The following is a 15,681-nucleotide window of genomic DNA, read 5'->3' as shown; positions in this document are numbered from 1 at the left end:
ATGAAAAGAGACACAAACGAGTAATGAGAAAAGGCAGAAAAGAGTGCAAGAAAATAATGAAAGAGGCACAAAGATAAATGAAAGGAGGCAGAAAAGAGGCACGAGAGAGAGAGAGAGATCGAGAGGACAGACAGAAGCAGAGGAAGGCAGGAGCCTCAGGTGTGGGGCCAAGTATGAACGAGCCTTGATTGGTTGAAGGAGCAGTTGCAGGTAAGTCCAGGAGACTGCTAAGGCCAACCACCTGCTTAATGGCTGTTCAGCGCTGTGACTACTGTTAATTAGGTCCAGAGAGGGGAGAGAAGTGCAATGGAGCAGTGTTCGTGGCATAGGGGGCGTGGGAGGCAGGAATGCAGGAGAACGGGAAGCAGGAACAAGCATAACAAAAGGTACAGAGAATCACACATTGCCTACTAAATTATTTTTTTGAAAGGCAGAAAAAATAATGGTCAACAATGGTCAAAGACCCACAAAAAGAATAAAATGGGTACAGAAAGTGCAAGAGTCACACAGTCAAATTGAGAGAGATGAAAGAGGGGTACAAAGACGGGAGAAGAGAAGCAATGAAATACGAGGCAGAACAGAATTAAAAAGAGGCACAGAGAGCAATAGAGTCAGCAGAAAAGAGTTATGAATAAAGTCGCGAAGAGTTTAAGAGTTATGAAAGAAGGCAAAAGGAGTACAAAAAGGCACAAGAATGTGAGAGAGAGATAAATCAAGTGTGAGAGAGCAGAAAGGAGTGGGGCTAGGCTGCAGCCTCAACAAGCTCTCGGCATTGCTGTGACGGGGGCGGGGGAGCGCATTCCTTTGAAGTCTGACGGGGGCGGGGTGGCGGGGGAGCGGATTCCTTTGAAGTCTGATGTCGAGGCTCAGACAAATGGTGTGGGATGTGGCTGGCGATGTGCACGCGCCTGGCTCACATGAACTGTACCTAATCCGAAGTTTGGGTAGACTTTTGAAAGCCTTACCATAATCTCTTCAAACAAGTAGACAAGACCTAAAAAGTGGTACAGATAGATCTTCCCTGCACCATTTTGCTATTCATTGCATACATAATGAGTGCTCAAGCACATACTTGCATTTTTTTTGGGCTGTTGCTTGTTACCTCAGTGTTCTGTGCAGTGCACCTCTAATAGGTGTCCTTGCCACCCAACTCAGTGATACTCATTTTATAAACCGCAGAAAGATGGAAAACTGAATTAACCAAAACCCTGTGACATTTCATCTATTCACGGATTTCCATTGGATGAGAATCCACACACTGGGTTATAGCGTTTGTTTATAGTCCAGACCAAGAGTATCAGCTTGAAATATTGATCACTGAGCCAAGAAACCCTTTACAGAAATCTGTGTGTTGATCTAGCAGGTATCCACCTCTATTACTAGTGAGGATTGCAGGGGTTTGATGTGTACAGTTCATTGTCTGTAACCTGCAGGTCACAGGTTTGAAGGATACCTAAGACCCAAGAGTTGTCCTACATGTACCAGATACAGGTCAAACATTACAATCCTGGTAAACTCAATTGGTTATGCACGCACTAAAAAAATCTACCGCAAATGTGAAAGGCATACATCTGAAGGTGATACAATTAGTATAATTAAGTGAGGCAGTAACTAACACCTATTCTAGACACAAAGAAATAGTTACTGTTCCAATATGTGTTGTATGTATGGGCTTTATTGGTATACTTGTTCACCTGGATGTACAATACACTGCAAATATTGTGCATACAAGAAGCCTCTTATTTTTCTTGCTTCCCCTGACCCTTCACCTTTCATCAATGTCTGCTGTTCTCATTCTAGCTATATTTTGATTCACTTTTATGTGGAAAATATATTGCCTTTTTTAGATGCTTGCAGGTATATGTCTAGATGTCACGTTATCGACTTGTGAAGTGGGAACGATCATATTGTGGACGAGGCAGGCATGACCTCCCTCCAGGCTCTTGAACCTATCATACCTGCCATTGCCTATTTCCAACACGGTGCATAGAATGTACTTATATTTACCTCTCTGGGGGGCACTCTGTCGTATTCTCCGTTGTTGGATCTTGCAGTTTGTCATGGGTTTGGTCCGTACCCTTTATGCATGTTGTCATTTCAGGTGGAGCTTGCACATTGTCATTTGCATCTTCCACGTGTGTTTCTTCAGAAGGATCACGTGTTTTTTCCGTGTCACTGTCGGGGCATCCTTCGGAGGAGCTGTCTTCCTCGCTTGATGTGGTCTCATACCTGCGAAGAGCACAATATGCAGATTATGAATGATGTCATCTTTTTATGAACACAGCATTTCCTCAGGCACACGGTGCTTGGGGCTGATGCTTAATACAGCAGTGTTTTGCTCTTGTCGCCATGTACTACAATTCCAAGAGATCCGGCACTAATGCGAAAATTATTCAAACGTGCACATGACACAAATTTGCATATGAATTCGTATAAATGTTTATTGGGAAACATTATGCAAATGGTCAAAAGCAAAGCAATCGTAAACGTAGGGTTTTGAAAAACATGTTCTGCTGATTTTATACAAACCAATAAACCCGGGGCTGTATTACATGTGGTGTCTCTGGGGGTGGGTGCCTAATGGGTGAATGTGCTTGCTTTTTTGCACCCCAGGGAACTTCGTATTACAGAAGGGGCCACAGTCGCCGGTGTGGCCCCTTCTGTACTACTGATCAGTCCATGTCTGTAATGTCAATTGCGCCTGCGGGTGGGAGCAGTCACGTGCTGCCCCCGCTTGCACGGGGCAGCCAGTAAAAGAGGGGTGCAGTTTTTCCATCGCAGGCAAATATTGTACTGAGTAAAGACACTCCAAGTTAATGACGGCTAACCTGATATTCAGTTTGGTACCAGGGCCAATATGTATGCAATTTCAGAAGAAAATCCATTTTGCACTATTTTGAATTTGTATAATACAGAAGAAAATAAAAGTTGCCCCATGCCATAGCAGAGTACAATTATTTCACACACTGGGATCATGGGTTGTAGCAACATTGCTCATCGTTTTATGTGTGCGGTGAAGCTTTTAACAAAGAGGTCCTCGTCATTGAATCAGACCGTGTTTCAACAACACAGAGCAGCAGATTTCCATTATTCTTTCGGCTTTGTTAATACAAATAACTGGTTGCGCTTCAAGCTTAATCATATCTATCATCTTTACAAAGTAGAGAAGATGTATTTTCTCCTTTTCTCATTTTATAATCACTGCAAAAAGAGAGCGAATTCTGGTTCTGCAACCAACATTTGTCCAATTCCGTAGTATTCTACAAGCAGCAGGAAAGGTCGAACTTGATTGGTTCTGTTTTAAAACAATGAAAAGGTTTCATAGTAGGGCTTATTTCAGATACTTCCACTAGTTAATAAAACATGGCATTCTCTAAAAAAAATCCTAAGAGGTGGTTGTTAGATTGTAAGAGGTTTCATCAATACTGCTAGGCTGTTATATTCAATTCTTTCACCCATGTTTATTATGTGCTGGTGGTGCACGTTTTAGGCAGGGGGCTGGGACTAATTTATCATCATCAGACTTTGACCCTGAGCAAGAGAGAGAAAGGCAGTTTTTTATTCCGCAATAATACTACTCCACAGTACACAGATTGCCCACAATTTATACAAAATATCAATAATTCTCCTGGTCAACCAATTGTTACAGTTTGTGGGTAAATGTTTGAACCATTAGGGAAATATGTAGATACTATCAATAAAGAATTTGTCTCCAAATCACAGACACACATAAGAGACAATATTGACTTGATAAATACTATAGAAAATATAGCCATTGACCCTGAAAATGACATCTTACTTTGTTTTGATATTGAATCCTTATATACAATCATTCCACAACTAGTGTAAAAATTCTAGGCTCTTGCCTTCAACCTGTACATGTGCCTACCACTTTCATTGTGGATTTGTTGGAAATAGCACTTACTAGTAATTAGGACATAGCACTTACTAGGAATTACTTACTGTTCAAAGACACATCATTTGCAGAAGAAGGGAGTTATTGTGGGTGCCTGCTTTGCTACACATTTTGCAATTTTATATGTAGATGCCTTCGAGACTGACATCGTACTTACACCTGCTAACCCATACTTTGTGAATATTTGTTTGTGGAAACATTATGTAGACAATGGGATCCTAATTTGGATTGGAGAGGAGACATTGAATTCTTGTCATCTTTTATCTCCTGACTGAATAATACACATTAGCATCTGACATTTACTATCGAGGCAAAAAGAAATTCCTTCAATTTCTGGACCTTACTATTCAAGTGACTTATGAGAGAATTGGGACCTCCTTCTATCATAAACCCACTGATGGGAATATCCTTTCACTCTACACCAGTAACCATCCCAGAGGACTCAGTGATGGGCTACCATACGGGTAATTTCAATGCACTTGTAGAAACTGTAAATGACGTGTTGATTACTTCAGGGAAGCTGCTATCCCTTCAAAGAAATTTCAAAATAAAAGTTACTGAAAATGTCTTGGATCTCGTTCACTCAAACGAGCCTGGTACATCCATAGAGATGCTTTACTTACCCCATAGAGAGAAACAACCCAACTTCCATATCCCATTTGTGTCTATATTTAGTCTTATCAGTAACAAAGTTAGTTAAATGATCAAACTCAATTGGCAACTTGTAAGAATAAATTGACTTTTTCTGAACCCCCACGTTTTTCTTACAAAAGAAGTCGTAGCCTCAAGGACCATTTGGTCCATTCCATGGCATGGGCCCCTATGGACACTACTGTTAGTCAGTCTATTACTACAGTCTGGGGCTTGCCACCAATTTAGATGCCAAAACTGTTCTGTATGTTTGTCAGAGCACTAAATAAAAAACATTCACACATGAAAAAATGAAACATACTATCAAACAGTTTACTAATTGTAACTCTGCATATGTTATAGCTGCGATTAGGTGCCTTTGTGGATTTCTATACTTTCGACACATTAAAGGTGAATTTACGGATCATACAGCACAAGAGCAGAATATGATGTAAAACTGAGACTGCCTCTTTTGGTGTCCCATTTCGTCTATAACACAAAAAGGAGGTCCCAGGGGAGGTTTAACGACCACGACTGCTATGCCCCCTAACTGAACAATTACACCAACAAAAAATAGCAGTAAGTCAAAGGACTAACTCAATTATGTATCTAACCAAAAACAACAATGTGTTGGCAAACAAGTAAGGAATCTGGGGTGTACCAAACAACAAAAGCTCAGATGTGAACAAAGTGTGTCTTGCAGGGAACTAGAAAGCAGTGCTCAATAAAGTGAAAGTGATAAAGTGAAACATAAAGGAATTGTTCTAAAATTGGATAGTGATAGGGGAAAAAAACTTTAATATGCACCCTTTCACTCCCAAATCAATAAAAACAGTGCAAGTAGTAGTATAACAAATGACTACCAACGAGATTGTTAGGTCAACTACTACTTGCCCCGTTTTTATTGATTTGGGAGTGAAAGGGTGCATATTAAAGTTTTTTTCCCCTATCACTATCCAATTTTAGAACAAATCCTTTATGTTTCACTTTATCACTTTCACTTTATTGAGCACTGCTTTTGTTGTTTGGTACACCCCAGAATTGGTTTGTAACATCTGCCGGTTTATTATGGGTACCATTACTCTTGGTGTGTAAGAGATCCCAGATGATGAAGGGTGGTCTCGAAGGTGGACTGATGGGAACTCAGTCACATTGAGTGGTTTTCCTTCACAAGATTCCTTACTTGTTTGCCAACACATTGTTGTTTTTGGTTAGATACATAATTGAGTTAGTCCTTTGACTTACTGCTATTTTTTGTTGGTGTAATTGTCCCATTTCGTCTCACATAATCAGCATGAGAATTACTTCAAGTGGCAGGTTAGGGAACAACTCACTTAACCCCTATGTGGTGGTAAGATTGTCAAACTATTAAAGAGGAGCGAATGTTGGCAGGTCTCAAGATGTAACTCTGACGACAATTGGTTGAACTCAATGGGTGAATGAAATTGTATGGTGGCTACTTTATTTGGTTGCTGCCTTTAAGCACCTTATCTCTATATTTTACACCCTTTTAGGTCAGCCATTCTTTCCTAATGTTTATCATGCTATCTTTTGAAGTACATATTTTATTTGTACCCTTACAGATATACATGTATAGCTATGGTTAGGCTTTTTTCTCATAACCCACTTTTTTGTGTTCCTGTCTGATTTTTTGACAGGCACCTTTGTTTTTGTCCCCCCTCCTTTCCCTCCTTTTATTCTCTTGAGCAAATTGTCTCGAATATCATGTATATTGTTACATTTCGAGCAACATTTTTACAGTTTCAATTTCATTTTCGGAAGTTCCGACTCAATTATAATGTTCTCAGTCAGTCAGTCAGAGTACTTTATTTCGATAAATCAATATCATAAAAAGACCATGGTACAGTACAAAGTATGCATTATTTACACAAATAGAGTAAAAAATGTATAACCATTTAAAAAGTTTCAAAAAGATTTCATAACATTTCATAAAATCTCATAAAATCACATAAAATCACATAAAATCCCAACAACCAGTTTAGTTACCCTCACTGTCAATGTTACTGGGTAAACTAGCAACATTTCTATTTACAAGTTCCAAGTTCATTTTAGTACAGTTAATCCTTTTCCTGATCCGAGCAGCACCCACTAAGAAACTGGCAACATGAAAAATGATACGATGGCTATTTAATAGTTGTAGATACAAGAGAGCGGGCTTAACTTGCAGGAACCCTGCCTCTTTAAGTATAGGAACCAGACATTTCATCCTTAATTCCGTGTAATGTCCACAGAACATCAAGAAATGCATTGTGTTCTGAGTGGAAAAGTTGTCGCAGCTACAAGGCATTGCATTTTCCGGGGTACTCCAATTAGGGAAGCAGCCTAAATTCAGGTGGATCAGATTAAAACGAAAACGGGTTAAAAGGAACCTGTGATAGGGACGATTCACCATGTAAAGGTAAAGTTCGGGTCCTGGTGAGTTAGCTACAATGAGGTTAGCTCTTACAGTGGGTTTTTTAAGTTCTAGGTCCTCTCTCTCCAGTGCCAACATATGCGGCATAACACCCTTAATTTGTGTAATATCCTTAGGTGTTATTGACTCTGGTGAGGAGAAGAGCTCCGGTCTCCCTAATTTATAGAAACTGTTTTTAATGTATGTCAACCACCGGATCTTACTGACATTTTCTAGTAGGAGACAGTCTTTCATGATAATGTGGTTCAAGGAGATTTCCTGGTTCAGCCAGGTCTTCATCCAGCATATTAATGGAGCCATTTTTATCATGTCAGAAATAAATCCTACCCCCAACTCAGAATGGATGGTATATGAGGGAGTGGACTGTGGCACTGTCAGGACAGATCTCATACATTTATTTTCAGTCACCTGTAAACAATCTGGGGGACTGTGGCCCCATATTGAGCTACCATATGTGGCAACTGCAAGGCACTTAGCTTTATAGATCTTAATTATTGCTTCTATAGGCCTTGCCCCCAGTTTTTTTGTGAAGCCCTGAAGTGCAGAAGTTGTTCTTGCAAAGGCAATATTTCTATTTTTTAAGTTGCGGGCCCCAACTCCCTCTCTCATCAAAGGTAATCCCCAGGTAAGGAAATATTGGCACTCTACAGAGTTCTTCCTCACAGCAAAAAAAGGTTTTAACTTGTTTCTTCCTGGAACACCTCCCCATGATCATCACTTGTGACTTTTTCGCATTAATTTTAAGATCCAAGGACCTCATAAAGTTCCCAAAGGCATCTAGCAGCCGTTGTAATCCAACCCCCGTCCTTGAAAGAAGGACAGCGTCATCCGCGTAGAGGAGAACTGGAATACCAAGTTCCCCTATACGCGGTGTGTCAAGAGTTGCCTTCTTTAACGCCGGCTCCAAGGCGTTAATATATACCGTAAAGAGAAGAGGGGCCAGGATACATCCTTGCCTGACCCCCCTCTCTGAGTTAAAATGGCTAGAGCAGCGCCCCTCAGCAGTGACCCGAATCCTAGGCCAATAGGCCCGAGTGTAAATCCGCCCGAAGGTTAACCAAGGCCTGATCAAATCCCATATTAAGCAGGATTTGCCATAACTTCGTCCGATTTACAAGATCAAATGCCGAGGAGAGGTCCATGAATACCAGGTACATTGACCCCTCCTTAGCCTTAGTGTATTTATCGATTAATAATTGTAGATTAAGGCGTTGGTCTAACGTGCTCCTTTTGGATCTAAAGCCATATTGTACATTCGACAGTACCCCTCTATCGTCTAGCCAATCCTTTATTTTATGCAGAATAACCCGCCCCTGGAATTTAACCGATGAATCTATTAGGGCGATAGGCCTATAACAGGTGGGGTCCTGCCTATCTCCCTTTTTAAAAACTGGGATGATGATGGATTTCTTCCATGACACCGGTATATTATTTTGGTTCAGAGCGTTAAAAACACTACACAAGATCTTAGACCAAAATTTTGGTGCGCATTTGAATATATCTGCAGGAACCCCGTCAGGGCCTGGTGCCTTATTTTTTTAGGGGCTGTTCAATTGCTCTTTCCACTTCTATAACCTCGAAGATCACAAGGGAACCCTCAGTTCTGGGAACGACAGTAATCGTGTGATTCTCAGAATCTGGGATAGAATATATTTTCCCAAAATGCGCTATCCAGCCCTCATCTGGAATATTGGACTCAAGAGGCGAATTCTCGTCACCCGAGAACAGCGGTTGATTTATAATTTTCCAAAACTGCCCACTGTTTTTTAAAACCTCAGGAGCAAGTAATTGTGTCCAGGCCTCTTCTTTCAACTCTGTTTTCCTATCCTGAATAGCTTTTTTGTAAGCAGTCCTTGAGCTCGCTATTAGTGCTCTATCTTTCGGGGTGGCCTTCAAAGCTTTAAGTAGAACTGCATGCGCCCTTGAGCATTTTTTATTGAACCATCTCTTGTCATAATGACTAGTCTGTCTAGTTCCTGCGAGTAAACTATGGTTGATTTGTCTGCAAATATTATCAAAAGCAATGACCACATTTCTACTTTGAGCTTGCTTCTCTAGGCATATGGCCACATCATCCTCAACCCTGTACAATACTTCCTGCAAGAAAGTTTCAGGGACTATTTTTGACCATTTTAGCCTACGTCCTTTATCTTTAGCAGTCACATTTGAGCCTCCCTTATGTGTCACAGTTTTGAAGGTCAACAGATCCGCAGACAACATCTCTATTAAAACTGGATTGTGGTCACTAAAAACCGAGACCTCAGTCTTATACCATAAAACCTTCGACAGAATAAAAGAAGACATGAAAATATAATCAATGATTGTACTATCGTCTGTTCCTTTAAATGTGGGAGTCCTTAAACCACATTCCCCGCAACCTGACTCATGAAGATTCCATGTCGCCAAAATGTTTTCAAGGGCCTCCCCCCGTTTTGAGTGTTCAAGATATATGGGTAAAGAATATAGGGGGCCCTCTTCTTCTATATTGGCACACAGTTGGTTGCAGGGATGGATATTAAAGTCCCCCATAAAAATGATTTCAAAAGCATTTACAGTAGTGCTGTATACTGACAAAAATGTCTCCAGTAGATCCAGATTAAATTTAGTGCTCTCACTGGCACAAGAATTATAAAAATTAATGAATAGAATTTTGGAAGTATCAGGGGGGGATAAATAAACAATTAAGCAGTTTTGACATCCTGAATTACACTGGGTTAACGCACCCTTTAGATCAAGTTTAAATAAGCTAAGTAAGCCTCCCTTGGATCTACCTGCCACACTATTAGTTGCTGGAATACAGAAATGTCTATAACCATCCAAAGAGAAGCTGTTTATCGGGTCCCAAGTCTCTTGGAGGGCTATAATATCAAAAGTTTTTAATGAGTTGACCCAAGTTTCATTATAATGTTCTCATTTTGCCAATGGGTCAGTTAGATTATTATTTTAGCTCAAAGTAACTTTCATTTTCCATTGATCATGGCCGCATCCTCTCTGACTTACTATTGCACTCTGTGTTGTAGTTGGTCTGACACGTTCAGTGGTCATTTTCCACTTGCATGCAACAAACATCTATTATGGATGCCCCCTTTTTGACTCACTAGCGCACGCATACGTTCACATTTTTCTAGCACGATCACTGGTCACACTTACGTCATTTTCGGCTTGCAAAGGCTTTTCCTGTTTTCAGCTCGCAGTAGAGCAGGATCCAATGGCCATATTAGACCGCTGCCACGACCACTCTTCTTCGGGAAGAATTTTCTCCTGACTACCTGTGACTATTTTTTGTTTGCAGCCTGGATTATTCAATATATATGTGACCCACTTGGCTGATATAATTAGGCAGTTTGGCTTCTCCGTGATTTCCTACGTGGATGATACTCAGTTAGTGGTATCCATCTCCAGTAATTTGGAGGAAACAGCTGACTGCTTTAACCGTTGCATGTCACGTGTGAATCAGTGGATGAGCTCTAACTACCTAAAGCTGAAAGGGGGTAATATGGAGGTACTCCTGTTGGGTTTCGACATTTCCTTTTGGTCGCATAGTTGGTGGCTAGCCAGCCTGAGTGATTTTCCGGTCCCAGTCAAGAAGGTGAAGAATCTGGGCATCATTTTTGATGATAGCCTGACCTTTCAACATCAGATTAATAAAGTTTCATCTACATGACTCTGAAGACAATTAGGAAAGTTTGGTCTTTTATTCCACCAAAGTCAGTAAAAACACTTGTGACAGGTCTATCCCTTGTTAGACTCAATTAAGGTAATGCCCTGTATATGGGCTTACAAAAACAGCGTATGCTCAAACTACAGCGTGTGTAGAACGCAGCCGCTAGATTGCTGTTTGATTATCCGAAATTCCAGTCAATTTCCCAGGGATTAAGAAAGCTACACTGGTTCCCAGTGAAAAAAGGATAGCATTTAAATCCTTATGTCTAGCTTTGAAGTGTTTGCACGGGTATGGTCCTCAGTACCTAAAACAACACTTCATCTGGTACTCTCCAGCTAGAAATCTAAGATCAGCGTAGAGCAAACTCCTCCAAACCCCTAAATTCAACAAGGCACATTGGGGAGGAAGAAGCTTTGTTACGGGCACAGTGAAATTGTGGAACTCACTCCCGACTGATTTAAAGAACAGCCCAATGTTGCTTTCCTTCAGAAAAGCACTAAAACCTGGCTGTTCTCTAACTAACCTCTCTCTTTGTGTGTTCTCTGGCAACTTACCGCACAGCACCTAGACACCTTAGGGCAATCATGCGCTATATAAAGCGCTATATACATTTCCAAATCAAATCAGATTGCCATAACTATTGAACATTTGACAATCTCAATTTGTACCAAGTGTGCATCAAACTCTTTGGTTCCTCTTCACTGCTATTAGTGGGACATTGTTACTTATGGGACAACCTAATGGGATGCTTTCCTTGCCCATCTACTGATTTCTCCATAGGTAAGTTTCTTCTCTGCCTGTTTTCAATGATATAGCTCATATTTTTACTTGTACCGTAAGATAATATTGCTCTTTCCACTGCTTTCAAAATCCTGAGATTTTTCCAAGAATTCTGTGTAAGAATATCAGTGTGTCACTGTGTGTATATATCATTGTTGTTGGACAATGGATCTGCTTTTATGGTTACCCCCACTTTTTGCTTGATGTGATGCTGTTTCTGACTAGTCTGACTGGGATCCTGCTAATCAGGACCCCAGTCCTTCTGCTTTCTCCCCTAAATTGGTATGGTAAGTACTTAGGTACATCCGGAATTGGACACTGGTGTACACTTATCAGTCCCTAGTATATGGTACTAAGGTACCCAGGGCAATGGTACAACAGGGGTCCACATGGGCTGAAGTATGCATTATCCCACCCATGGGAGACCATTCAAATTGTAACTACAGGCCTGCCATTATAGCCTGAGTGAGCATGTGCTAGCACCACTTACAAAATATGTAGGGTTCCCTATATATATGGCCACTGCACTTAAAACCTATAAGTCACCCCTAAGGCAGGCCTTACAATCCTGAAGGCAGGGTGCTTGGTACTGAGTGTGAGGGTGCCCCTGCATGAGCATGACACCCCTACAGCCTACGCAGTCCATTTTCCAGGGTTGTAAGTGAGACAGCCAAATAACATATAGAGGGGCACTGCGTCATTACAGGATGACCATCTCAAAACTGGCTGTAACAAATCCTATTATGTAACGATGTGGAAGGTATGATTCCATGCACTGTAAAGCTCCTCCGGGAGGCCCTCAGGGCTCCCAGTACCAGTCTTCTAGACCCGGACAGCACAACATGGCTGACAAGAGACATGATTCTGCCCTCCTGCTGCTGAGCCAGGCTCGAGCAAGAGAAGGCAGAACAATAGGTTTCTTGTCACACGGAGGTGTGAGCACCTCCCAGACAGGGTTTAGTGTAGTGGGACAGGGTTGGGATGCTGGCCAGCGCCACTCAGTCTGCTTGCAGGGCACATTTGGTGCCCTCCTTGCATAGTCCAGTTCAAACCAGCTCAGGGAGCCATTGGCTCCCCACTGTCCGACCCCTCTCCTGGGAGAGAACCATGGATCAGCCCAACCCTTTCCTTAGGGTACTTAAGGGCTTACCTGAGGGTGGGTTCCTAGATTCGTCATGGGACAAGATTCATTTCAGACACCACTTCTTCTTCAACCATCTGGGCACTCTGGACTTCGCTGAACTTCGCTATGGGCATCAAGGCTGCAACTCGGAAGACTCCTGCTGCTCCTGATATCCTTGCCCTGCTCATCTGCTGCAGCGTCTGTGCCTGTGCACCATACAGGAACCTTCCAAGGCCTGTGGGCATCCAAGACACCTGAAGGAATCTCCCTTGAAGTGAAGGAGCCACTTCCCTGCATCTGCAGGCACTGCAACTAAACTGACTGGTCTGCTGATCCTGGGCTCCCACGGACTCTGAAGGCTCAGCAACACTGGTGGTTGTTATTTACATCCATCGATGCCTGCCCAGACCTCTCACCAAGTTTGAGGCCAGTATCCCTTGTCGGAGCCACAGGAACTGAACCCCTGTACACCACGTCAACTTGCAGTTGCAAAGGCTTGTTGGCTTCCTTCCACTAAGATCGTCGGGGTCCAAGTAGCCCCAAACTCAAGCTTCTCCTGTGACCAAGTTCTTTGTCCTCAACACATCACTTGCATCGTGGGCTTGCATCTTTGGTGAGCTGCTCGAGGACTTCTTGCGACTCCAGTACCTCCAGCCTGTGGGTCCTCTCGAGGGTCTCCTTTGAATTCTTTGGGCTCCTCTGATTGCTCAGGGTCTTCCCTGACTACCCTGCTGGTGGTGGGTCACCTGAACCTTGCTGATCACGACACCTTCTTTGCTTTCCATATTGTTTGCAGTTGGCAAGGCTTGTTGTTGCTCCTGAAGGACACCGACCCCTCAACTCTCGACATCCGATGTGGGACAGCTTGTGAATGGCTCCTGGTCCTAATCTTCCACAGCATCACCTGATCCTCACAGCTGCAGCTCCAAGGTCACTGTCAACTCTCCTGCAGCACCCGACATCGGGTGACATAGACTCTGTCCCCTCTGCTTGCAGGTACTTCTTGACTTGAATTCACCTTTGGGTTCTACCAGACACTTTCACCTTCTACAGCAGCAGCAACTTCCTGAAGTACTCCATTGGGTTAGACGGTGGTTTCCGACGACACGTCACGCCTATGCACCCAGCTTCCCTGGTGTAGGTATCCTGGTTCCTGGGGTTTCCATAGATGGGGTGGCTCTCCAAACTTCTGTCTTCCACATGGTTTCTTCAGGGTCCTTCTTCTTTAAAATTGCAACTGCGGCTTGCCCATTGACTTGTATTGAGCCTGCGGTTGTGTTCCCACTGTGCACACGGCCTCCGTGGGGTTCCTGGTTACTTACCTTGGGTGGTTCCTTGGGTCCCCAGCACTTCTACGTCTTCTGGGTACAGTCTTGATTTGAGTCGTAGTTCGCCTACCACTTTTTTAGTATATGGTTTGGTCTCCCCCTGGTGACCACTGTGTATTAAGTGCTACTTACCTGTTTCTATTGAAAAGTATTGTGTGCATTGTGTATATCTCTGGTTAGGAGATATCTGTATGTGTTGGTGAGTGTTCTATAATAAATACATATTTTTATAAATAGACTGTGTGGTTCTTTTTCACTTAATCTATACTTATAAGATTATATTCTGGTAAAACACGCTGCTTTACACTCCTTCTGGACTAAGCATGAAGGCTGATCTCCACAGCTACAGCTTAGAGAGGTTTCTTTCTCTAAACTCAGAAGACAAAAATTGTAGACATTGGAACTGATAGACCTTGGTTTTTAAAAAAACACACGAATTGTAACACCGAAAGAGTAATCTATATGATTACGTGTCCGTGATCTCTGAGGTATATCGGTACGACAACACATAAGGTCAAACTATGCATTAACGAGCACAAGAGCACCATTAGGTTCAATAAGCAGTCCACACGTTTGACAAACCACTTTCTTAGTTTGAAACATAAGGCGGAAGATCTGAGATGGATTGTACTTGAGCAACCGTTCATTCCATCTCATGATAGCGATGTTGCTAACTTCCTGTTTATCAAGGAGCAGAAATTGATTTTCAAACTTAAGTGCGACAGCCTAGGGCTGAATGATGATATACCGTGGGTCACATTATGAACACTGTTACAGCCATTCACATGAGGGGTTAGGGTGCTTGTGATTTCTTTCCCCTATCTCCCGATGTCTGTGACCTTTTATTAATATTGATGTCACAGTACCAAGGGCTCTGACAGTCAATATCACACCAATGAGGTTTTCTTTACAGCTATAACTTTTTGTTGTGGCTGTCTGATGATTACTGTATCTAGGATATTCTGCATCTTAAACATTTTCCATTTTTCAAAACTCGTTGCATTCAATGGATGAAGAGATGTGGAGTGATGATAAATAAAGAGGTGTACAAGTCCAGGGCAGTTTCACCCGGGCTGTTTTCACAATACTTATCTGTAGTTACATCAATAAACACTTTAAAAAAAAAATTGCCCACAAGAAAATTATATAATCAAATTACACGAGGAGCGCGATTAAATATCAAAAGGCGCATTAGTTCATGTCAGGCACTCTTACGCAGGTTTTTAGTTTTGTAAAACTAGACTTGACAATTTTTCCATCTTTGGTCTTTGCCGCTCTCTAGCGTGAAATAAAGTTTTTTTACAAATGAAAAGATCGAGCATTGCAGGTTACCCGGGAGTAGAACTACCTTTCACAGGGATCACCAACTCAAGGTAAACGAAAGCGCTACGACGCTGAAGGCTCATCCGCAGTAGAATTAGGAAGTGATCACTACACGCAAGGACGCTCCAGCTGCTAAGAAGCGAGTGTTTTGGATATGGCCGTCTGTTTGAGTGCGAGTGCGTTCATGATCGAGGTCTGCACTCCCACACAGTAATGGCGGAATGCGCGGCATACACACGTGTGAAGGAAGCTGATGAATCACCTGACCTAGGTAGAGGTAAAACATGTGCTATTTAAATGGACATGCCTGTCCGCTGGGTTACCTCCCCTTCAGCTCAGTTCAGCTTGGGGTACCGACGGACAGGTAAGGAGGGAGCGGGCTGTTCGGGCTGCATTCTGTCTATTTTTTCTGCGTTTCTGGACTTTGAATCTAGACATAACTTTGGGTGAATGGGACCTAAATTGGGTTCTATGACCAGAAAC

The 15,681-nt window shown here is 42.3% G+C and overlaps 1 protein-coding gene across 3 annotated transcripts in view; it reads right to left on the bottom strand.

The window, feature by feature from the left end:
- Positions 1-15,681, bottom strand: part of KANK4 (KN motif and ankyrin repeat domains 4) — an 827,707-nt gene that overhangs the window by 120,788 nt on the left and 691,238 nt on the right. For all 3 annotated transcript variants that reach the window (XM_078669568.1, XM_078669560.1, XM_078669574.1), the window contains one exon: positions 2,008-2,229. In XM_078669568.1, the coding sequence (XP_078525694.1) occupies positions 2,008-2,229 (222 nt within the window). The remainder of the gene's footprint in view (positions 1-2,007; positions 2,230-15,681) is intronic.

Source organism: Lissotriton helveticus, chromosome 1_2 (assembly GCF_964261635.1).
Source record: "Lissotriton helveticus chromosome 1_2, aLisHel1.1, whole genome shotgun sequence".
NCBI lineage: Eukaryota > Metazoa > Chordata > Amphibia > Caudata > Salamandridae > Lissotriton > Lissotriton helveticus.
The sequence above is the reverse complement of the archived record's forward strand: the minus strand, read 5'-3'. Positions and strand labels throughout refer to the sequence as shown.